The sequence below is a fragment of the Ursus maritimus genome, unplaced genomic scaffold (genome assembly GCF_017311325.1).
Source record: "Ursus maritimus isolate PB19 unplaced genomic scaffold, ASM1731132v1 scaffold_26, whole genome shotgun sequence".
In the NCBI taxonomy this organism is placed as follows: domain Eukaryota; kingdom Metazoa; phylum Chordata; class Mammalia; order Carnivora; family Ursidae; genus Ursus; species Ursus maritimus.
This window is the reverse complement of record NW_024425119.1, coordinates 31,081,514-31,107,381: the sequence shown is the minus strand read 5'-3', so window position 1 is coordinate 31,107,381 and position 25,868 is coordinate 31,081,514. Positions and strand designations below refer to the sequence as shown.

The 25,868-nt window shown below is 34.6% G+C and overlaps 1 protein-coding gene across 1 annotated transcript in view; it reads left to right on the top strand.

Annotated features, from left to right (window-relative positions):
• KIF21A (kinesin family member 21A) overlaps window positions 1-25,868 on the top strand; it is a 160,814-nt gene that overhangs the window by 84,790 nt on the left and 50,156 nt on the right. Inside the window, exons 2-12 of the mRNA XM_040642334.1 lie at window positions 2,477-2,699; window positions 2,825-3,007; window positions 4,392-4,541; window positions 5,251-5,385; window positions 6,150-6,317; window positions 8,124-8,239; window positions 12,735-12,930; window positions 13,329-13,518; window positions 13,875-13,938; window positions 19,062-19,265; window positions 24,930-24,968. Coding sequence (XP_040498268.1) covers window positions 2,477-2,699; window positions 2,825-3,007; window positions 4,392-4,541; window positions 5,251-5,385; window positions 6,150-6,317; window positions 8,124-8,239; window positions 12,735-12,930; window positions 13,329-13,518; window positions 13,875-13,938; window positions 19,062-19,265; window positions 24,930-24,968 — 1,668 coding nt within the window. The remainder of the gene's footprint in view (window positions 1-2,476; window positions 2,700-2,824; window positions 3,008-4,391; window positions 4,542-5,250; window positions 5,386-6,149; window positions 6,318-8,123; window positions 8,240-12,734; window positions 12,931-13,328; window positions 13,519-13,874; window positions 13,939-19,061; window positions 19,266-24,929; window positions 24,969-25,868) is intronic.

Here is a 25,868-nt window from a genome sequence, read left to right as displayed (position 1 = left end):
GGCTCTTGAACTATTTCAGAGATAATAATAGCTCTTGGAGATCAATTAAGTAGATGGAATAGGGAAAAGGGAGTAATTGAGGTTGACTCTCCTGTTTCTAGCTTGGCAGCAGTCGGGACGGTGACTCTCCCGAGGAGGATGGGAATTTTGTTATGGTTTCCACCCCATGATTGGATGAAGTGAGATAGGAAAAAAGGAGTTTGGAAGGAAGAGAATATTCATTTTGAGAAAGACCACTTACTCCTCAAGAAAACGTGGAGCGAGAAAGCCAAAGCTACTACTGCCATTAGCTCTTTCTATAGTCCATGGTTGTGGCTTCTTATAAGAAACCCTTTATTTTATTTGTTATATCATTTTATTTTTATAACAGTATATAAATATTATTTTCCTTTCCCCCTTTTTAAAATACAGTATCCTGCAGTCAAATAGTGTTAGATCTAAAAGGACCTTGGAAATTATGGTTTCTGTCCACAGGTGAGGAAATTGGAGCTCTGAGAGAAGACTGTATGGTACCTGTGGAGTGACAGAAGTAGTGAAACCCAGGTCTCCTAATGGCCACTTTATTGCTCTTTCCACAGTACCTAGCCAGCTCCACATTGATTATTGTGTTTCATTAAAACAAACAAGTGAAATTGAAGACTTGATAAAAGAAAAATATCATTATCACAGAGGAAAGAAAAAATTGCATAAATAAATATATTGTTTACCTAACACATTTTTTTGGTAGTATAGAATTCAATTTTAGATAACCAGGGTTGCAGAAATTCAGTCCCTTCTCAGTATTATCTTTCCTATCCTTCCATTGACCTTCCATCCTGATGAACCTGGAAGGGTTAAAAGTCAGGCAATCTGGTCTTAGGTTTGGTTTTATCTCTAATAAATTGATGAACTCATTCCACTTCTATTGACCCCATTAAAAAAAAAAGAAAAACTCAGATCTTGAAAAATAAGAATTTGGGACCAGATTCTTTTAAAATCCTTTCTTTGGTCTGTCTTTATCATTTATGTTTTCTGTCACTGGTTGTCTTACTTTCTTCCTTAGACTGCTTCTCCTTCTTCATGGCAAATAGGAATTATTTATTTATTTATTTATTTTTAAAGATTTTATTTATTTGAGAGAGAGAGAGAGAGACAGAGAGCACAAGCAAGGGGGGAGGCCAGACGGAGAGGGAGAAGTGGACTCCCCCCCTGAGCTGGAAGCCAAACATGGGGCTTGATCCCAGGACCCTGAGAGATCATGACCTGAGCCCCAGGCAGATGCTTAACCATCTGAGCCACCCAGGCGTCCCCAAAATAGGAACCTTTTAAAAAACCTAGGTACAGTAAGTCAGTGAGGTGTATGTCTAGCATAGCCCTTTTTTTTCTTAAATATTTTATTTATTTATTTGAGAGAGAGGGAGCTCACGTGTGATGCACAAGTGCAAGGGGGTGCTGCGAGGAGGGGCAGAGGGAAAGAATCCAAGCAGACTCCTTGCCAAGTGTGGAGCCCTCTGGGGCCACAGGGCTTGGTGTAAAGTGGGACTAGATGCAGGGCTTGATCTAACGACACCAAGATCATGACCTGAGCCGAAATCAAGAGTCAGATGCTTAACCGACTGAGCCAACCAGGTGCCCCAGCATAGTCTTTTTATAGATTAAATAGAATAGGACCAGATTTTGGTTCGTTCTGTTAGCAACATATCACCATATTTACTTTCCTTCTTTAAAAATAGGCCTTGATCAGGAAGAGAAGCAGAAGAGGAAAGTATGAGAATCTGGAGTAGATGGGGGTTGGATGTAGGGTGGGTATAATGCTGTGGTTTTCCAAGTAGAGAGAGGACACCCTAGGAGGTATGCATGTTGATTTACTGGGTTTTGGAGGGAAAATATTGGAACTTCTCTTTGTATATATTTTTAATTTCTTTCTTTACAAAATTCTGCTTTTGTGTATATCATAATACATGACACATCAATAGAGTATGTGCATATCATTTATAATGAATACATATACATATATATTATGAGAGTGTGCTTCAAGATGTTAAGCTGACAGAAGGATATGCTTAAACAAGTTTGGAAACCATTGGTGAGGAATTTGCAAAAAAGGCAAGTCAGGGGCATCAAGATAAATATTATGTCCTTAATTTCTCACTTTTGGTTATTGTCTTCCCTGGAAATAAAGAGAAGAAACTTAAAACAAAAATAACAACAAACAGCATTTTGATGGCAGAATTAATTTTAACTGACTCTTTAACTTGTTAGAGTTGTAGAAAAGCATTCACCCACAAAAGTATTCAAGATTAATTTTATTCTTGTTCATGATTTTTGGGATTGTCAAATTGACTCAGTATAATTTAATTTATTTAAACTTTACAACTGAAGAGGCAGTAGTAGATTACGTAGTGTTTTAAAAAGATTTGGTGAGGAATTTTTAAGTTTTGTGTTTTTCAGTTTTTTCCATTCATTTTATTTTATTTTTTCCAATTATTTCTCACAGAATAAGACCACAGCTTGCCAAAGAGAAGATTGAAGGATGCCATATTTGTACATCTGTCACACCAGGAGAACCTCAGGTCTTCCTAGGGAAAGATAAAGCTTTTACTTTTGATTATGTGTTTGACATTGAATCTCAGCAAGAGCAGATCTACACTAAATGTATAGAAAAACTGATTGAAGGTTGTTTTGAAGGATACAATGCTACGGTTTTTGCCTATGGACAAGTAAGTACCAAATTATTTTCATAGAAGCTGTAACTTTTCAGAAGTGTCAGTTCACTTGCACTTTTATTTTTGTTTCTTGAACTTATTAATATCAAGCATGCATTTTTCTTTGTTCTTTTATTCAGACTGGAGCTGGCAAAACATATACAATGGGAACAGGATTTGATGTTAACATCATTGAGGAAGAACAGGGTATTATCTCTCGTGCTGTTAAACACCTTTTCAAGAGTATTGAAGAAAAAAAACACACTGCAATTAAAAATGGGCTTCCTCCTCCAGATTTTAAAGTGAACGCCCAATTCTTAGAGGTAATAGTATAATTGTATCATTAGTTTCCTTTATATCTTATCCTTAAAACCGTAACCCTTATGATTTTATACTGCCAGTTTCTAGTATAGTATTTGGCACTTAGTGCTTAATAAGTAACATTTGAGTAAATTAATTTTAGGTAATAGGTCATGGTAACAATAGATAATAAGTAATAAATACTCTTTCTTGTTGGTATTAAAAATTATAAACACTTGACCAGAGTCCATAGAGTAAAATAATTAATGTTTATTTCAGACTCCATCTTATAATTACTGTTGTAATGTAGTCAGGCTTACAAAGATCTGGGAACTCAGCAGCTAAGGAGGGAAGATGTGCGGAATAATAGGATTGAGGCTGTAGTAGCACTAACTGGGCTGCAGAAGCTGGTATTGCTACAAGGATAGGCCTATGTTTTATGCAATGTCCAAAGGTTGGGGCAGGTTTGGATTAATTTAGGGCAGTCTGGTCTGGTGGGAGGAACATGACAGTAAGGGGACATCTGGGATTTGAGCAATATTGCAGTTAGGTGGATGGCAGCGTTATAATTCTGGGTGCTTGGTCCAAAGAGTGTTCTAGTCTAGTTCTAGCTTGGATTGCCTGAACTAATCATTTTAATCATTGATGAAATAGTTTGTTTGGCATTATATAGCACAAAATAGAAAACTTAATTCAAATTAACATCAGTTATCTTACTGCTGATTTTAAGGGACATCCCAATTTAGTAAAAACTAAGAATAATGTAGCTATGTACTTCTTACCAAAAGAAAGTTAATTAGTGGTGAAAAAAGAAAAGAAACAGTGTTCTTCTGCCTTCCCTTTCACCATCCAAACGTTGTTAGGCATTGTGACTTCAAGCTATTGATAGAAAAATAGGTGTCTGCATTCTCTTCTAAGGTGTAATCTTCTTTGCCAGTATTGATACAGAAACACTAATATCATTGCTGACCTTGGAAAAATACTAAGTATTAATTTTTAGATGCATTAAGAAAGGTTGTGGGACAATAGGAAATATTTTTTGCTGAAGTAGTAAAATTTCTTAAAATCTTCCCTAAGCTTTGGATTTGTCTGCATTTGGTATTTCTGAGTTTACTTATATTTGTAAATATTTGTTTATCTCTTATAAATGATTAACAGATCATTTTAGCTAGTTTCCAGCACATTAGTCATGATTAAGTCATTTACTGTTCTTACTCTTACAAAGAAATCTGGCATTTATTTGTATTTGTAATAATAATTGTATCATTCATTTTTATGTGTTATTTTAAAGAAATATGTTATTTTGAAGATGTTTTAAGATATGTTTGAAAGATAATATGCAATTTTTGTTAATAGCCATGAGGCAGTTTCTGCTAAAATTAAGCTTATAATAATTCTTTTTGATAGCTATATAATGAAGAGGTCCTTGACTTATTTGATACCACTCGTGATATTGATGCAAAAAATAAAAAATCAAATATAAGAATTCATGAAGATTCAGCTGGAGGAATTTATACTGTGGGAGTCACAACACGTACTGTGAATACAGAATCAGAGGTGACATTTATGTTAAAGTTAAAATAGAGCATATTTGGCTTTATTTAATAATCAGCTTTACTGATAGTTTGCTTAAGATCAAGAATGAGATTTGTATTCTCATATGTAATATGGAGTTAAAATCTTGTCTTCTTTCCCCATTTTTTTTATATCAGGATTTTATTATCTACAATGTCAGGGCTATGATAAAGTCAGTACATTTATCATAGCATGAAAAGAATCTAAGGCAATGTATGTATAGTTTTCTTTCACAGCTAGAGAAAGAGAGATCATTGAAGGTGAAGGATGAGACCCCAATCCTTTTGTTCCTTTTGCTGTCACATATGTAGGATAATACCATGGTTCCTAAAGGGAAACTATTAAGAAAACTTATAGAAAAGTATTTCAAGAGAAGATATACAGAAGGGCCCCAGCAATTCAAGTTGCTCAGTTTGTTCCCAAGTGTTCTACTGTTAACAGTTTTGGAATGGAAGCTGCAAATGTCAGCAAATGACAAACAATGGAATCTCAGTGTTTTCTCCTATTAAAAAAATAATACACTATTATACTGAGAAGTTCAGCTCAGAAAGTGCCTGTAACAAATAATATGAAAATCCACATCTTTTATATCTCCCTAATATGGTAGGTTTTGACCATTAGCTTAGATTTCTGATTGTATGGTGTCTTGTTTAAATATTGCTCAAGTAAAATCTTTCTTTTCCTTTTCCAGATGATGCAGTGTTTGAAGCTGGGTGCTTTATCCCGGACCACAGCTAGTACCCAGATGAATGTTCAGAGCTCTCGTTCACATGCCATTTTTACCATTCATTTGTGTCAAACCAGAATGTGTCCACAAATAGATGCTGTGAGTTTTTAGTTCTAATTTCTTTCCTTCCTTCCTTCCTTCCTTCCTTCTTTCTTTTCTTTTCTTTTCTTTTCTTTTCTTTTCTTTTCTTTTCTTTTCTTTTCTTTTCTTTTCCTTCTTTTCAAGATTTTATTTATTTATGTAGCTGAGCAGGGAGCCCGATGCAGGACTCTGGGATCATGACCTGAGCTGAAGCAGACACTTAGCCGATTGAGCCACCCAGTTCTAATTTCTTACACTTGTCAGCTTCATTTTCCTAAGAATCCACATAAATCCCAGGACAGTACATTTAAGCCAAATTTAGTTTGGCTAATCATTCCTTTTCCTAATGAGATGCTTCTGATTATATTTAAACTGAAGCTGGCCAACTATGTAAGATTTTGAAATTAAAAAATGGATATGTGTCTGCAGCAGCCAGAAAGCAAGCTGTGGCTTGATGGTGACGGATATAGTTACCCGAGACCCTTTGCTTTGAAGACTCTGTGCCTTACAGGTTTCTTTTCATCAACGTAAGCAAAGCCTCAGTTGATGACAGCTGGTTTCTGACTGGCAAGCTTCTTTCTACCTTTGTCTAATAAGCTTATTGCCAGTAGACTTTTTTACATTTACATTTATTTGGCTACTTGCCTATTTTTGAATATTATATGTATTAAAATATATTTATATTTAATTATTTAATATATGTATAATGAGGGCAAGTTGGGGTTTGAGGATATTTAGTGTCACATTAATAAAATATTTTTGGTTATTTCCTTCAACTGCAGGAAAATGCGATTGATAATAAGGTGATTTCTGAATCATCACAGCTGAATGAATTTGAAACCTTGACTGCAAAGTTTCATTTTGTTGATCTGGCAGGATCAGAAAGACTGAAGCGTACTGGAGCTACAGGCGAGAGGGCGAAAGAAGGCATTTCCATCAACTGTGGGCTTGTATGTCCTTTTCCCTTTTGTAATACATAATACCCAAGTGGAAATCCTTCATGTGCTGAGCTGAGAAATGAAAGTTATAGTAAACTTATAAACTTAGGAGTAATGCACATTATAGGCTTTCTTTCTTTAAAACATTGCAAATTTTTACATGTGTATAAATTTAGTTGGATTAAATTTTATGATATATGCATAAAATAATATATATAGTAGAAATGATTTTAAGAATTCTGCCCACCTTTAAAAATAAATTGTCAAAATCAGCATTTAATATTAAATATTTCATGAGACAACTTTCAAATTAGGTTATTTTGATAACATTTTATGACAATCATTTTATTTTGGGAATTACAGCCAATTTTTAAAAAAGTAATGATTGTTTTAAAATGAGAATTTTCATGTATTATATTAAGAGTTAATTTTAATACCATGCCACCTAGTGGTGTTTTTGATTGCAAAACACCTTGCGTTTGCTAGTATAATTAATGCTTTCATTATATGGAAGAGAAAGTTTTAGGGCAAGTTTTTGTATAATAAACCTTTTCCTATTGACTTCATTATAAAATTGGACATTTGTTCCTGCATAAAAGTAATGGCATCCTTAAATTTCTGTGATGCAAATAGCATCAGGGTTGTGTTTTCTGCGTTGCTTTCCACCCTCCCTTCCTAGAGCTGGGGACTCCAATCAGATGGTCCTATTTTACTATTGCCCAGTATCTGCTCCTAGATGATTGTAACTTTTTTGGTGTGGAAATTAACAACCAAGGCTGAGTAGAGAGAGCCAGACTTCCCAACTCCAACACCCATCTTGATGCTTATGCTATGGTTCAATATTGTGTTAAAGGGAGTGACCTGGATCCTAGACATTGCGTATTGATCTGAATTTCTTAGAAGATAAAATCACAGTGGAATTTCCATTTGTGCTGTCAGGAAAAAACAAAAGCCATTGATCTGTTTTCTTGTTGAAGCCACTGAAACATGTTCAGGTCCATCTGGTAAAGTTTCAGTGTGGCCAGTGATTAAAACTGAAGCTTCTCTGGAGAAGGACAACTAAGACACAATGTGATGCTAATGTCGGTCTCTGCAGGATCCGTTGGTCCTGACAAAGACATGGTTTTAGCTGTTTGCATTACTGACCAAGGTCTAGGTTAGTGCTTATGCTGTAGGTGCCAGTTCAGTGTGGTAGGAAAAACCGTAGGAGTGTCAGGAGGACTGACTAGAGACTTCTGTAATTTGACCTACTTTTTAAATACTGGATGAATAGCACATATTCATTGTATTTCTAAAGATATACTTGTGTTAGGAACACCTTGTTCAGAGAAATCATACTGGTGTTTTTATTATGGTTAAAGAAGGTTTTGTTTTTCCATAAGGAAGCTATATTGCTATAAGAAAGTTTCATGACTTTGTTAAACTGCCTACAGATTTTATTTCTTCATTGAGTTGAGAAGAATTTGAAACCTCAGTTGACAATTTTCTGAGGATACAACCTGATGCTCTGATAATTCTAGGGATGGTTAGATGGTGCCTATTTTATCACATTTCTATTCTTAAAGAAAATCTCTGAATAGAAGTTTAGATACTTGTGAGTTATGGGTGTATTATGGTACTAAATTTTGAGTAGTGTCAGTTTTTAGTAGTTAAAAAGACTTTGAAGTATACTTCATATTTCAAAATACAAATGTGAAACAAAACCAAACGTTCTCAATTCTATCATGTCTCCAATTTATTCTTTATAAGCCTTTTTATTTAAGAGTATTATAATTACTAAAACTTTATTACTTCCTTCTCTTTCTCTCTCTCTATCAGTTGGCACTTGGCAATGTAATAAGTGCGTTGGGAGATAAGAGCAAGAGGGCCACCCATGTTCCCTATAGAGATTCTAAGCTGACGAGACTGCTACAGGATTCCCTTGGGGGTAATAGGTATGCATAAGTGATTATCCTCCATATTCCTGAATTTCACGTACTCATTAATTTTAAAGTAAATTTGTGAAGTGATTTATAAGAACTTTTTTATTATAAAGCAAATTAATAAATGAGGGACTAATAATTTTTAAGTACCTAAAATGTGTGAGTCCTTTTGTATGTGATTATTTCACAAAATCCTTAATACATCCCTGTTGTAGGTGGTGTTGTTTCTATTTTACAGATAAGGAAATTGAAATCCAGAGAGGTTAAGTAATGTATTCAGAGTCACTTAGCTTATAAGTGAATTTCATAGCATGTACTTTTTTCTACTATATCACAATTTCTGCTGTAATTGCTTGGCACATAGCAGATGCCTAATAAAATTTTGTTGAAAAATACATGCTGTCTTCTAAGTAATTACAGGGTAATGAAATATTGATGCTTTTTACAAAGTCTCCTAAATTTTTTTTTTAAGATTTTATTTATTTATTTGAGACAGAAAGAGAGAGAGAGCATGCATTAGCATGGCGGGGGTGGGGTGGGGGGGAGCAGACTCTCTGCTGAGCAAGGAGCGGACATGGGGCTCCATCCCAGGACCCTGAAATCACAACCTGAGCTGAAGGCAGACGTAACGGACTGAGCCACCCAGGCACCCCAAAGTCTCCTAAAATGTAACAGTTTTTTACATTTGGAAAAACTTTCTTTTTAATATCAATTGAATGAAATATAGGATGTTTGCTGTTTATTAACTTTGCCAATATCACTGATATTCTTTTTTCCATACTTCAGATAATTCTGATCTATTTCATCAGCTAAACTCATTCTTTTGGTAATGCATTCCTTTTTGTAAACATCAACATGAATTCCTTTTTTGAACAACTATTCAAAGAATTTTGATAATATAAAATATATTTAGATTTAGGAGTAAAGTTTTGTTTTACAGAATTCAACTGTAACTCAATTATTTTTATATTTCTTCCTTTTATGTAAAGTTTGCATTGTCTTCACTCATTCTTTAAGCACATTCTGTGTATAGGTACAATATTGCTTGCATTGTTGCATATTTCTTCTCCTCTATATTTTCATGCTGACCTTTAGTATCAATCTGGGTCTTCCTATAATGAGACCAATTTTTGTTTTTTAAGCCAAATATAAATTTTTCAAGTTTGCTAAATTGTAGATCTTTCCTATATTTATTTCTTAACTATAAAACAAAGCAGAGATGATAAATGTCCTCCCCTTACAAGTTTTAATACTTTTGAGTACTTTAATGGTTCTGAAAGTTTGCTTGCCCTATAAGCAGTCTAAGATATTTGCACTGTGGGTCTTGAATTCCTCTGGAGTTTCAGATTGGCTATAGCTAAATTGAGATTGGCTACAGTCTCAGATGTTCCTTATTCATTTCCTTACTGAGTGGTAACTCTTCAGCAAAAAAAAAACCTCTTCTAATCCCATCCTTAGTGAGTCTCAATTCCTGCTTAAAATTTTGAAATTGAACTTCTACTTCAAAAGCATTATACTTTGTATAACCCTTAGAGAACAGAATACCTTTGTATTGTAAAGTCTGTACAAATTACTATTAAAAGAAAAATTAGGGGGTGCCTGCATGGCTCAGTCGTTGGGTGTCTGCCTTAGGCTCAGGTTGTGATCTCAGGGTCCTGGGATGGAGACCCTGCTCAGTGGGGAGTCTGCTTCTCCCTCTGCTGCTCCCCCTGCTCGTGCTCTCTCACTCTGTCAAATAAATAAATAAAATCTTAAAAAAAAAGTTAGATAAAAGATATTATTGGAAATAAACTGTATCTATTATGTGCATAACTTAGTGACTTTTATTTTCTTAACCAAACTGGCTTTCATAAATTTGTAATGTTTAATATAACATTACAACAAATTTATAGCAAAAATTCTGAAAAAGACAGAAAAATGTAAAGCACAGGTAAAAATCAATTATATTTCTGTTTCCTACAAGTAATTACTGTTAACATTGTGATGTATTTCCTCCCTAATGTATGATATAATATGATACATGATATAACATAATAAATAATATATAAGATATATACTATAATAACCTATTACGTGATATGGTTTCCTTTAAAACAGAATTGTGGTCTTATATAAACTTTAAAAGTAAACAGCTTTAATGTTTTCTTTGAAGTTTTCATAAATACAACCATTCTTGAAATTCGTATCTTTGGGATTTTATTTAATACGTGATCTTTTCCCTATACAATAAATCTTAGCTCCTCTCATTCCTGACTTTCACCATCTCCTTAAGCACTTGATCCCAATGCTTCTCAAAATATTGTGAAGGGCAGGTTCTTCTACCCCACTCCCCAATTTGTGGTGGGTTAATACTGTGCATGACTATACTCAGCTTGACCATTTGTGACTTCCCAGGTAAGTTTGAAAACACTTGAACTGCTCTGTACTACATTCAATGAGATGAGATCATTGATTACAGCAAGTTCAAATGTTGTAAAGTGTAAAATGCTTACTCTCAATTTCTGTACTTATTGTGAACGTGTAACAAATATTAGACTCTCACCAAAATGGGGGCTACACTTTGAGTAGTCCCGTTCTTGAATCAGTGTCCGTAACCATCACTCTTAACTTGATTACTTTATTTTCTTCATCAAAAGAGAGAGCTAGAGATGCATGAATTATTTTTTTTTTAAGATTTTATTTATTTATTTGAGAGAGAGACAGCACAAGCAGGGGACAGGGGCAGAGGCAGAAGGAGAGGGACGAGCAAATTCCCTGTTGAGCAGAGAGCCCTTTTATGCGGGGCTTGATCCCAGGATCCTGAGATCGTAACCTGAGCTGAAGTACTGACTGAGCTACCCAGGTGCCTCTTCATGAATTATTTTAACTTTCTCATCTCTAATAAGTAAATATTATGTATACGTGACACACAGCACAATTACTAATGACCTACTAGATCCCAATATTGTGTTATACAAAGTATATTAATGAATGAACCTTGATGATCCTTATCCTCTAGGAGTTCAGGGTCTAAGAGTTGGGGGTCTATACAATTTTAATATAATAATAATAATATCAACAAAGAAGAGATACATAAAGGATATGAGGAAAAGAAAGAGAGTAGGCAAATCGATGGTTGAATTCTTGGACTAGATGGTACCTGTGTTGAGTCTTGAATAATACTAAGAGTAAATACAGATGGACAAGCATTGTTAAGGGTTAAAGATGGGTGGAATGGGACCCCTTTTAAAAGGGTTACTATGAGTGCTGTGTTGAGATTTTTGGGGGAAGGTGGCACGGACTATCATGCCACCTGGAGGCTACACGTTAGGAGGCCAGGAGGCTACAGGTTAGAATTGATGGGTATGAAATTCCTACCAGGGTGGGTAAATTAGCTCCTTAATTGCAGTTCCCGTACATTTTCTAACTAGTGTGTAAGTGCTGATTATAATCTCCATGTCTGTTTCATTGACAGAATAGCTGGGGCATACTAAGCATTTCACTATCCTATTCTTTGGTTGTCAAAGCAATTCATCTTGACCATAAAGTACTGTTTTCCTTTTTTTTTTTTTTTTAAAGATTTTATTTATTTGACAGAGAGAGAGACAGCCAGTGAGAAAAGGAACACAGGCAGGGGGAGCAGGAGAAGAAGAAGCAGGCTCCCAGTGGATGAGCCTGATGTGGGGCTCAATCCCAGGACTCTGGGATCACGCCCTGAGCCAAAGGCAGACGCTTAACGACTGAGCCACCCAGGCGCCCCTGTTTCCCATTTTTATCTGTGTAATCTGGCCCAAAACTCAGGAAATTTGACCACTCAGTCACAGATGAGGTTTTTATTATAAAACATGTGGATTTACTAAATAATTCTTCTTGTTCTGATAGAATTTTTTGTAAATTTCTTTGCTGACATAAAAAATCAGGATACAGGTAGGGCACCTGGGTGGCTCAGTCGGTTAAGCATCTGCCTTCGGCTCAGGTCATGATTTCAGGGTCCTGGGATTGAGCCCTACGTCAGGCTCCCTGCCTAGCTTGTGCTGTCTCTCTCGCTGTCTCGCTCTCTCTGTCAAATAAATAAAGTCTTAAAAAAATCAGGTTACAAGTAATTAAAAAGAAGAAAAATGTAAAATCCTGAAATATTAAGTAGGTAATGAAAGAAGTGATTTTTGAATAGTTGGTCATTCTTATGGATAGATTAAATTCTAGAATTATTTGTTTGCATTGCTTCAGAAATATTTTGTAAAGAGGTGAGAAATAAATATATGCACTTGTACTTTCTCTAAGTATTAGGGGTAAAAGAAGGATAATATAATTTGATTTTCCCCAATTTCACCTAAGTAAAAATCTTTTTCCTAAAGATAGTCTTAAAGCATGGGGACTTTTAAATTTGCTTTTATTTTTAAATTGGTAGTATCAGTCTTTTAGTATCTTGAAGATAAAATACTCTTCAAAAGGCAGGATATTAAAAATGCTTATTTCAGTGTTTTACTTGCTTTTTTCTGTAAACCTAATTATGCTTTTTAACTTTCAGCCAAACAATCATGATAGCATGTGTTAGCCCTTCAGACAGAGATTTTATGGAAACCTTAAATACCTTGAAATATGCCAATCGAGCTAGAAATATCAAGAACAAGGTGATGGTCAATCAGGACAGAGCTAGTCAGCAAATCAATGCACTTCGTGGTGAGATCACACGGCTTCAGATGGAGCTCATGGAGTACAAAACCGTGAGTGAATGGGTTTGACTTTGCATTTTGTGGTGCGTCTTGTGAAGACAGTGATGTCTTTGTGATGGCTTATACGTACATGTGTCCAGAGTCTCTTGTCTGTCCAAACAGCGGCTTCCTTCCTTTTGAAGATAGAATTCTCTAGTTTTCCTTGTGGGTAACCTTTAATATTGTTCAGTCTATCAACCTGACCACCTCTTGTTTCAAAAGGGCTTCCTTAGTCACTTTCTTCAGTGACACATACACCACAGAGGGATGTAGTAGAGGGAAAAAGATCTCTTTTGCTTTGAGGCTACGAAAACAGAAGCGTTTTTTGTTGTAGAGGTGTAGTATCCTTAAACAAAACTCCTGTATATTTAAGACCCTTTAGCAAACAGGGAACTATTTTCCTTTCCTAGGGTAAAAGAATAATTGACGAGGAGGGTGTGGAAAGCATCAATGACATGTTTCATGAGAATGCTATGCTGCAGACTGAAAATAATAACCTGCGTGTAAGAATTAAAGCCATGCAAGAGACAGTTGATGCACTGAGGACCAGAATCACACAGCTTGTTAGTGATCAAGCCAACCAGGTTCTTGCCAGAGCAGGTATGTGTGTAAGGTGGGATGAGTGAGGGATTAACACTTGGAGGACAGAGAACATTCTTCGTGTTCATGAATTACCTGGAATATTTGAAGTAGAAATAATCAATCTGTGTATATATACAGTCTGTGATTTTAAGTTAAGTAATTTATAAATAATACATTCTTGAAGAAACAAAATGTGGCCTTTGCATTTGTAATATTATTTTATTGTCTGCTTATATAGCTAAGGGTAGGAAATCTGCTGTATGAATTGTGTTTCAAAGCATTATTGTTTTGTTTCTATAACTTTTTTTCTCTGATTCTGTTTTGTTGAAGTTTTAATTTAAAGAAAATGCTTAATTTCATATTCTATCTTGCAGGTGAAGGGAATGAGGAGATCAGTAATATGATTCACAGTTATATCAAAGAAATTGAAGATCTCAGGTGCAGTTCATGTTCTTTCATACGTAATGCACGTGTTTTGGGTTTTGTAGTATAGTTATATTGTTATTTGTTGAGCTTGTTGTTTAGTAACTGTTCACGGTGATATTTTAGTCCTTTGGTGAGGTTAACTCTAGGGGAATAGGTACTTGCCTTTCCCATAATATCACATTCCAAACTACTTTTCTCCCTTCTCTTCCCATATTATCTTCCTATATTATCCTCCTACTCTAGTTACTATACCTCTGATTGGGAGTTTACCTAACCTGATGTACAGGGCCGGCATAACTAATATCTATGAGGTTACTTTTGGTGCCTTCCCTCCCTGTGCCTCTTTCTTCACCATTTGGGAATGGTCAACATCAATAACTCATTTCTAATTTTTTAAAAGATTTATTTGTTTATTTTGGAATGGGGAGGGCAGAGAGAGAATGGGAGGGAGAGAGAGAATCTCAAGCAGACCTTCCCACTGAGCATATAGCCTGATGAGGGGCTTGATCTCATGACCCTATTATGATGACCTGAGCCGAAACCAAGAGTTGGACACTTAACCAACTGAGCCATCCAGCCCACCCCCGCCGAGTCATTTCTAATTTTTTAAATGTCCCATTACTGCTGCTCTTTTCTACTTCTCCAGCTGTTTTTTATGTGTGACTCATTGCATCCCTACCAATTTCCTTGCCTCTCTGGTACATAGAGAGCCTCCTTCAACACTCATTTCATACAACATACTACAAATGCTTACTGTGTGCCAAACACCATGCTGTGGACTCAGCAAGTGTGACATAAACAAGGAGTTCCCAGTCTAGGTGGGGTGACTTACGTAGATAGTCACATGTAGTAAATGGAATGACAGAAAATAGTTCTAAGAACACCCACGCCTGGTGTGGGAAGGTGGAGGAGACCACTGAGCCCAGACTGGGGTAATACAGATTAGAAAGCAGTTCAGGGACAAAATTCATTTCTATATTTTCAGGTTCCATGGTCTGCTCTGATGGCTGAGCTACTTTCTCTTAAAGTAAAACTACAGTGAGCTCTGTGGGGGAGCATATAAGTAGCTCAGATCTCATTTTTGCTACCCATTTGCAGAAGATAACCAAGTGGGAGATCATCTTTCATAGACACCCTAACACTTCTCCATCTTGTATTTGTGTGCTCTTCCTCTCCCCTTTGAGCTGTTTTAGAGACAGAGATGAGTATTGTTTCCATTGTTTCTGCCTCCACAAGGCACACTGGATCCCTTAAATGTTTCAAGAAGTGAAAACATATAAGACATTTGATGTGGTTGAAGATAAAGTTACTCAAGTAACTGTTACCTTTATTTGGTATATGTATCTTTAAGCTTTACCTTTTTGATGGAGGCTTTTGGGACATTAGGTCCTGGTTCTGGTCAGCAGCCAATCTGGACTTAACAGTTTTATCCTGTGTTGGCAGTGCTCTTTCCTGCCTACTACCAAAAACTTATTCTCTGACCTCACTCTGTAGACCCTATTTACCATTTCTTGAGACATAACTGACATTTCTATCTTTGAATTCTTTTTTTTTTTTTTTAAGATTTTATTTATTTATTCGACAGAGATAGAGACAGCAGGCGAGAGAGGGAACACAAGCAGGGGGAGTGGGAGAGGAAGAAGCAGGCTCATAGCAGAGGAGCCTGATGTGGGGCTCGATCCCATAACGCCGGGATCACGCACTGAGCCAAAGGCAGACGCTTAACCGCTGTGCCACCCAGGCGCCCCTCTATCTTTGAATTCTTAAAGATCCTCTTCCTCCTCTTAGGCTGCTTCCCTTTATATCTTATTTCTTTGACACTGGTCAATTTTTTAGGCTCATTCTAAGCTCTGGTTCTTGTGCTTTATTTCTTTTCTTCTAAGGCCATATCTAAGCCTGATCTCATTATAGGACAAATGGCTTGACTAGTGTCATTATTTCCTACAAAACAGAATCATTTCTACTCCTCATGTGGCTAAACACAACATCTAATATCTCTCTTTTTCAAGTTCTTGATATAAGACTATTCTTTAAGCCATTTAGAAAACAGAGATGACTCTTAGGCCCTGCGTTCATTATTTGTGTCAGTTAATGGCTTGTTCCACTTGTCCACAACTTCTTTGATGGTTCTTTAATTAGGTGTGTCCCACTCCTGAGGGTAGTCTTCTAGAATGCCAAGCTATAATTTACAATATAAAAAATAATGTACATATGGAATAAGCATAAATGAGCTTTGAATATAAATTGGATTACCTGGATTGAAATTAAATTTTCTACTTATTAATAAGTTTGTGACCTTGGGCAAGTTCCCTAACATCTCTGAGCTTTAGTTTGTTTATGTCTAAGAATGAGGTAATATCTGCTAGTCTCAAGGAGTTATTATGGGGCTCAAATGAAAGAACAAGATATCACAGCCTAACGTGGTATTATTTAGGTCCAAGTTCTCATATCATTTTTTTCTCTACTAAATCCTACTCCAATCCATATTTCTACCAAAACTTCATCTTTGGAAGGCATTTATTCATAGCTCCTTTAACATAATCCACATTTATGTTGATTATTGCCACTTGGGAATGTTCATATTTTAAGTTTTGTTCTAATTGTTAAATAGTACTAGTTTCCTTTTAATAAATTTACATGTCCCATTAGTTGTTGTGAAATAATAATGGACACTAATTAATTAATTAGTTCTTGTTTTTTGGACAGGGGCTTAAAATTTTTGTAGAAATTTTTGAGAAGATAGGAAAGTATAAAAAAATTAAAGTCAACCATATGGCTACCATTACTAGAACTGCTGTTAACATTTTGGTATATCTTTTTAATGGTTTTTCAATGCATACTTTAGCAAAATTGACATAAGGGTATATATATTGCTTTCCTATCTTTTCTTTAAAATGTGACAAGATATTATGAGCATTTTTAAATGCTATTAAATATTTTTCTGACATAATTTTTGCTTGATTACATGTGGTACTATCTTGTGGTTGTAATTGATTTGTTTAATTAATCGCCCACTGCTTGATAATTATATCCTTTCCAACTTTCTGGTAAGATTAGTTATTATTCATTAAATACATTAGCAATCTGGTGAGTTTTAAATTCATTATATCATTGATCCTCATAACAATGATAGGGAAATGTGTATTTTCATCTCATTTTACTGAGGAAAGAGTAGAGGCTTTTAAAGACTAACAGCCCAAGATCAAGTGAGTGACGGAGCTAAGATGCAACCTGCTCCTTCCTAAGGAAGTTTGTGTCCTTCCCCTCATGACTCACTGCTTGGTCTCCTGTTAAATGAAATGCAGGTAGCAGGGTCGGTTGGTGAGTGGGAAGAGAGAGTGTTGTTATCAAAAAAGCCCAAAAAGCAACTTATGTTAATGTATCTTGAGCTTTGTGGAGTTGATCCCTAAAGGTTTCAGCCTTTATCACACCAGCATTGAAGAAGCATTGAATATACCCCTATGAAATGCAAACCTAAAGCTGGTAATAAAAGAATTTGTCTGGTTATTATATAAATGAACCAGTACAAAACTGATCATTATTGATAGCTAATTTATTATATTTTTGTTTATTATTTTTTGTGGGGTTTTTTGTTATTATATTTAGTTTATTATCTCATTCATTATTATGTACCCAGGCTATTGAAAATACAGAAAAATGTAAATTTTGGCTTTGAGTTTTTAGAGTTAAGCTGAGTTTTTATACTTATGTTATGCTCTTGATTAACAAAATGACAGCATTATATTCAGAAGCTTCTTTAAAGTAATTTTGAAATCATTTAACCTGGACGTTTATACACAGCTGCTTAACCATTTCAAAATAATGTAATTGTTATTCTGCTCACATAAGACACCAGACATAATAAAACAATTTCATTAAAGAATGTATAAGACACTGACTTAAAACATATGTTCACTGACTTATGTACACTCTGTTTCTAGCTGATTCCAGCAGTGTCATGAATAATTTTGGTAGTAAAAAAACACAGAGGTGATTGTGTCTTCTAGAGCTTATAAATTGCAAATTAATCTAGCATCTTTCTCTGAAATACTTGGACGTATGGCAGAAGTGCTGTACAATATAGTTTTGAGACTGATCTAGTAAGATAGTACTTTCTCCTTATAGCCCTGTCTCAATCACCGTTCTGCCAAATTGACCTTGGAAATCTATTATATTGAAGTAGGTAATTGTGTTCTTGGTGGTTTAAATCAAGTAGAAATAAAGGACTAGCCTAGTGGACTCTGAATCCCTTTTTGTTTCAAGAGTCCCCTCTTTTAGAATCTCGTCATTCTGTGTTTTTTGCATATTACTGACAGTACATACGTTATTCTCCTGTCATTATTAGGACTGCTTGAGCAAACAAAAGAATGTTTTCAATTATCAAACTCAGGTTTCCTTGGTGATACCATCTTTTCCCACGCCATGCTTTGGAGCCAGATGTCTTTCAGCCAGTTAGGGGCAAGTTTGACTAACTATTCCTTACAAAGATTTGGAAATGCTATTATAGCATGATGAATGAAGAACTGAAAGAAAGGGTACCATGCTGCTTGTAGATTTTAAGTTTAAATGATGGGTTTACAAAGCAACATCACTAATGCCTACTGGCCAGAATGCAACTAATCTAATTACCATTGGCACTTTTGAGCACTAAAAATGTGATTTCAAATTTGTAATTATTTAATCAGGGAATTTCAAAAACTCCTAAACATTAATGTTTCTGAGCACATTTATTTAAAAAAAAAAAAAAACAACCAACCAACCAACAACAACCCTACCTTGTAGCAACATTGAAATACATTTTGAATAACCTTTTAGCATACAAAACAATATATTTGAAAATGTTCCCTATTTATAGCTACAGTAGTCAGATTTGTAGAGACAGAAAGTAACATGGTGTTGCTAGGGGCTGGGAGCAGAGGGAAATGGGGAGTTAACGTTTACTGGGTGCAGAGTTTTAGTTGGAGAAAATGAACAAGTTCTGGAGGTGGATGGCGGCCGTGGTTGCACAATAGTTTGGATGCACTTTGTGCTGCTGAGCTATATGCTTAAAAATGGTTAGGGTGGTAAATTGTACGCTATGAATTGTGTACTACAATAAAAAACGTTTCCCATTTAAATATATTTTTATTCACTAGGGCGAAATTATTAGAAAGTGAAGCTGTGAATGAGAACCTTCGAAAAAACTTGACAAGAGCCACAGCAAGATCACCGTATTTCAGTGGATCATCAACTTTCTCTCCTACTATCCTGTCCTCAGACAAAGAGACCATTGAAATTATAGATCTAGCTAAGAAAGATTTAGAGAAGCTGAAAAGGAAAGAAAAGAAGAAGAAAAAAAGGTAGTGTTATAAAGTCACTGCTATATGAATCCTGTTTTTCTTTCTTTTCAGGATATCTTAATTTGCAATTACAGTGAGTATACAGAGTCTCACAGTATGTTAATAAGGGAAATGTCATTTAAATTAGCTGAAAATTATAATGATATACATTTACTGGTTTATCTCTACTTGTATGTAAGAAAAATAAGTTAATTATAATAATATGGTAGATTTTATTTAGACTTTGACAAGGTAAAATTACTATTAGAAATTATTTTATTATTTTTCAAATAGCTGCTTTTGCATTCCATTCATCTTCTCTGCAAAGCTTGCTCTACCATCACAACTCACTGTTTCCATTTCTTTCCCATTTTCTAATGCAATTTAGTAGTCTCATGGATATAATCTGATTCCTGTCTCGATTAGTTTAACTAAAGGCTAAACTAATCCATCAGACTGTCATTTAATTTCATTTGGTCTCTTCAGTATTTCTGCAGGGCTTCTAATTTGATTATGTCAAAGTTATTTATGTTGTTTTAGGCCTTTTGAAAGAACAAGGAGTTACTCAGCTTTTCACCACTGTTTTAGGCTTTCTTTTCCTTGCATCCTAATAATATCTTCCTCTGAAATCAACTGGGTGCAAAGAAGAGGAAAATAAAAATTTGACCACTTGTAATGTGTGAGTGGTTAAATATTCACAAATTCTTTACATGTCTACATACTGATTCTGTGGTGCAGTCACATTACTTACTAAATGTAGTTTGAACATGCCAGCCAAATTAATTTTAAGCATTTTTGGCTAGATATTCAAAAGGGGACACAGCTATCAAATGGTTTATCACAAGAGTCTTGCTTTGTAGAATTATTGACATTTAGTCTACCTGCTGCTTTGCTCAGTTTATTTAGAAATTTATTTAGGCAACCAGGCATTTCTTCCTTGAACAGTCCAGTTAACTAAAGTAAATGGGGGTTTAAATTTTTCAAGTTAATTCTGCTGTGTGTCCTTGAGTTAAAAAGGAATGATTAGAATAATTAAAACAAGGAGTTACACATTTATGGTTAGGAGGCATTGCAACTGAAATTGCATTCTTAAGATACTAATGTCTTAATAGGTGTTTTTCATGGATGACTGATTATGGCAGCAGTAAGATATCTAATGATTAGCTTTTATGCAGGGTAGTTAAAACTGAAACAGTGATCACAGAATTATATGTGATCTCACATACCGCTTGAATGAAAATGAGATTTTTGCACATGACTTACTATTTTCTTGTAAAATTCAGTTTGGTAGGTGGTCAAAATATCAAATAGTATGACTTGTTTTTAAAGGTCTTGGTTTTGTTCATGAATAATAAGTATGAGGAAGGGTATCTTTTTCAAGGTCATGAACTGATTCTGTTGTTTCATTTTGAGGTAAATTTAGAGATGTTACCATAATCACCTGTTAGGTATGAATAAAAAACAGGGATCCCAATAGAAACCTAAGCTGTTTTGACATTTTTATAGTGAGCACAGTACCTAAAATAATACCTCTGGTGAAGGTTATTTTTGTGACAATGCAGGGAGATAAGCATTTTGACTGGTAAATAGTACTAAAGGAAAAATATATTATTATTAACATTTGTCCCTGGTGCTTTTAAGGTAAAAAAATTAAATAGCTGTTATTTCAAAGTGAAGAATTGACTATTTCAGTGATTATGGTGGCTGTAGTAATTGTTATGGTAAAAATAATAGCAGATGTTAATGCTAAAAAGACCTTACCAACAACTATGTTTAAACATAAGAACCCAACTGAAAAACGTTGTTATTTTTAACAAAAAGTGATACAAAATAAAAAAAAAAAATTGGTGAGGAAAAAACCAAACTAGATAAGGTAAATTCAGAGATATATCTTAATCATCTTGAAAAAAGTGAATGATGGCTTAAAATGAGAAATATTAATGCTTCCTAAAATTAATAATCATATATGATATTTAAAAAATGCTTTATAAAGCATTTTCACATACATGTTATCGCGTGTCTTTGTAGAACTGAAACCTATATAATGTAGTGTGAACCTAGAAAAAAATTTCTTACGTACCATAAACTGCCTGACAGCCTTTAGAACCAGTTTATGAATCTATATAATTCCATATATAAATTTGTAGAATTTAATACAATTTTTCTTACCACACTCTATTCAAACTTTCTTGTGGATTTAAACATGAAAACCAATACTGTTTTACTCAGCTTGATTAAAGCATTTCATTTATCATTGTTTCCTTTTTGCTGTAGATCCTAATAACTTTTAGGCTGCACGTAATGTAAATTCCTATTTTACAAATGTAGGTAAGCTGTCATTTTAGCTAAAGGGTTTGCTACAGGTTGAAACAAACGAATCATGAACAAAGAGTTCCAGAAGCATGTAGAGTGACTGCAGTTTGTCTAGGTTTCCATGGGAACTCTTTGGAGGCACTAGCTCCTGTTTAGGTATATTGATTCTGGTTGAGTTGTTTTATATCCCTCGTATTTATGTATTTTATTCATCAGAGAGGGCATTGTAAAATTTGGATTCTGCCTCAACCTTACATACGCAGTAAGTTCATTTAAAAATTCTTTGGAAAAAAATAGTAAAAAACATTCTTTGGAATTTGGGACTAATTTTTCTCTAGAAAATGTTATAAATACATATTGTCCAGGTTTCCCAACTGACTCACATACAGTGATTTTTTTACCCATTTTGTAGTGTGGTAAGAGCAATTCAGAAGGGAAGGGGGAAAGGAAAAAAGGTAAAAGAAACTTTCTTTCCTTTCATGGATGTAGCCAACCTTTAGGGAGAAAGTGTTAATTTCTGCCTTAGCCATCCTTTTTTTTCCATCTTCTGACCCCCTGTGTCCTTACGCTGCCTGTCATGGTCCATTCCTCCCTTATGTGGTAGTTCTGATGTAATTCACTCTACTCTAAAGTATTCCTGATTCCAAAATCATCTACTTCCTTCTCTCCTCTCCTTAAATTCAAATTTGGGAGCAAAACCATCTATGGCTAAAGGAATCCACACTATATATATCCACGTTATGACTTATAACCAATAAGCCTCCTTCCTAAGGATGTTCGTAATTTTGAAAGAGGAAGCATTAATTCAAATACTGAGTGACAGCAGCCTCATGAAGAAAAAAAGAAATCAAGTTATGTAGGGAAGATTTTTACCTTCTTTTAGCTGAGAGTTTCCAAGATTTATCTGGGGCTTCACTTTTGGGTACAGATGTCCTAAGCTGTCCTCATTCTCATAGCTGTGTTCTTTCCTCCCCACTAAAGCCACAAATTATTTAGAAGCTCCATTTTTTTAAATTTCCTTCATTTTGTGTTTGTTAGTTTTTGGTTGTAGTGGCTACGGGGCCCCTGACAAAGTAAGTGTTGGTAGGAAGAGTAGCAAGTGGATCATTTTTATGTCAGAAACTGCTTATGTTCAACGAAGGCATCATAAGTCCTGTTTTACATGGAAGTTAAACCTTTTTCTGCATCAAAGTCTTTATCATAGTTACAAAAATTAGCTAATATGTGGAGGTTTAAGATTTATTCTTCTACCTGTCTGTGCTTATTTACTATTGAGCTGTAAAATCACCCATAGTTGTAGATAGGAAAATAAGGGAGTGTAACAAAATAAGGTGGAATAATTGAAGAGACTGTATTACCTCTTTTTCAGTAACAGAAATGTTAAAATTATTGGCAAGATTTGTCATTCTCTCTCCTCTTAATAGGAGAAGCATTCTTTCTCCATGTAATGGAACTAAATGGAATAAAAACTGAACTCCTTTATTTATTTATTTATTTATTTTTTTTAAAGATTTTATTTATTTATTCGACAGAGATAGAGACAGCCAGTGAGAGAGGGAACACAAGCAGGGGGAGTGGGAGAGGAAGAAGCAGGCTCCCAGCGGAGGAGCCTGATGTGGGGCTCGATCCCATAACACCGAGATCACACCCTGAGCCGAAGGCAGACGCTTAACCGCTCTGCCACCCAGGCGCCCCCTGAACTCCTTTAAATTATGGAGAAGTATCAGATTGTTAGTTTATTTTTCTGCCCCCCCCCACTGTCTTTTTGAACTACTTGTTGCAATGTTGTTTAAAGAAACAATAGAAAAGGCATCTAACATTTATCTACTTACTAGCTCATATCATCCATACATTTTTTTTTCATCCATACATTTTAATAGAGCTCTGTTGTGTTAGATAAACAGCATATTGGACGTAGAAAATTTGGGCTCTTTGCCAGGGAGTCATAGCCTTTGAGCTATTGTAGGTCATTTTCATTAGTATAAGTCTAGACTAGGCATTAATACCTATGTGTTTTGGATATCTAGCTTTAAATGACTTGAAGTATAAAAAGCTTCACTAATTCATTGGACTGCGTTATACTTGTGTTTAGTGGTGTCAGGTTGAAACTCTAGAAACACATAGATTTCTTAGGTGATAGCTTTATTTTCCTTTTCTTAGCCATTATACTGGACCTTTTGATCCCTGGTGAATATCACTCTAGAATTTTTTTCCCAAAAAGATTGCTAGTCTCTTCTTGTGATAGCAATATATAAGTTGATTATGAAAAACCATCACAGGCCAACAAAGAGAAATCACATGCAAGCACATGAAAATAACTGGCTTGAAATAATTTATACTTAAGACCCAATCTCTTCATTTAAAAATATTGATGATTCTGAAAAATATTTTTGGAATTCTGGTCACAAGTGTGCTATATCAAGATTGCTATATGCTTAATCAGAGCCTAGCACATCTGTCTTTTTGTTCATATGACAAATATTGGTATTCAGTACATTCCATTGAGTAAAGATCCCCAAGTGTGTGTATTGAATATTGTTTAAATTATATTTCAAAGTCTTTAAGTACATATTTTTAGTTTTTCTTATATTTTTCTGATTGAAGAACAATCTTACTAATGGAAAGTACTGCATTTCCCATTTTATTGCCACCTTTGCCGTAGTCCTTTTAGTAGTTTCTAATTATTAGTACAGTGATATTATGAGATTTTATTTTCAATTAATAAAATTACCATTTTTCACTGATATCATAACAACCATACTCATTTGACTGTAATACCATTTCATGTATGATTCTGAGATAGAACTTTTTTTTTAGATTTAGTGATGTTCACATGTAGTATATTAAAAATAGAAAACAAGTTTCAAAAAAGTAGCATTCTAGTATGTAGTATTAATGGTATTTTCATATTATGGTATAAAGGCATTACTTTTTGAAGTTCTTTTAATGATGCCATAAAAAGGTCTTTTGGGAAGGCTTAAAAGGAAGAGGGTATCACTGAATGTGGGCTTTTTTGGGGAAGCTGAGAAAATTGAAACATTTCAGATTAAAAAAAGCAATGGCATCCAAATACTCTTACTACTGATCAAGTTATATAAACGGAGACTCTACATTTTACTGCTGAATAATTTCAACTGATAATCTATATACTCTTCTTAGATATAATGCTGCTTGTTTTTCTACTTACTTTTTATTCATACAAAATGTATTGCCTTTTTACTGTGTATTGTCCTTTGATGATATCTTTTAAAATTTATTTTAAAGTCTTCAAGCTCATGTATCATTTTTACCTTTTTATCACTTTCGCTTTTTACTGTCTGGTTTGTCCTTCATTGGCTTGGCCTTCCAATACTGTGCCTCGTGATTTTGAAGGCTACAGAAACTTGAGGAAAGCAATCGAGAAGAAAGAAGGTTGGAATATTTCCCAGGTTTTTTATTAAAATGTCATTTAAATACTTAGTTGCCATTCACAAGGAAATGTGTTATAGAATTATAGATTGTTTCAGACTAGATTAGCTTGGTGCTCCTAAAATTAATGATGATTTTATAAAATTGACAAATACATCAAGTGTATTTCCAGAAACTATTTTTTGAGAATAAAACCCTCCCTAGTTACCTGGATTAAAATTCATGTGATTTCTGAATAAACTATCATAATTACGATGGTGACTTACCTTTTTTAGGCAAAAAATGACCCCTCCAAAACCCACCATTGACTTTCAGAATGTATCTTTCAAAAACTTGTGAACAGATTGGGAATTTTTAATTGGGTGGGAATTGAGATTTTGTTGCAGCCCATGCTAAGTCACAGGTGGGTTTTTCTCCCCTCTTTCTTATTTGGTGTAATATTTGGAATATTATATCTGCAATTCAAATGTATTTGCATATACAAATATCTATAATAGTTGGAAAACAGCATTAAGTGGCAACAAAGCAACAGGAAACTGTGGCCTTATTATAGATAAGATTTACAAGGCATTTTTAAGGTTGAGTTAGAAAAATAAGTGTTGCTTTTAAAATGTATTTGAGGTGAGTGTCAGAAATAGGATATTTTCTTTTTTTCACTTAAAATATGAGCAAAATTTAAAGGCACATTTCTGAACTCTCCAAACAATAGATATTTGCATTTTAGTCATGCAGAATTATAGTTATTTAAACCAGGATCAAGTAGGATTTTACTTCTTATCAGAACTTCTCTTCATAGCTTTTTCTAAATAACCCCCCAGATTATATGATCAAAATGATTAAGAAAATAATATTTAAATATTTTAGAAGCACCACTTCAGAAATTTCAAATCTTACTTAAAATAA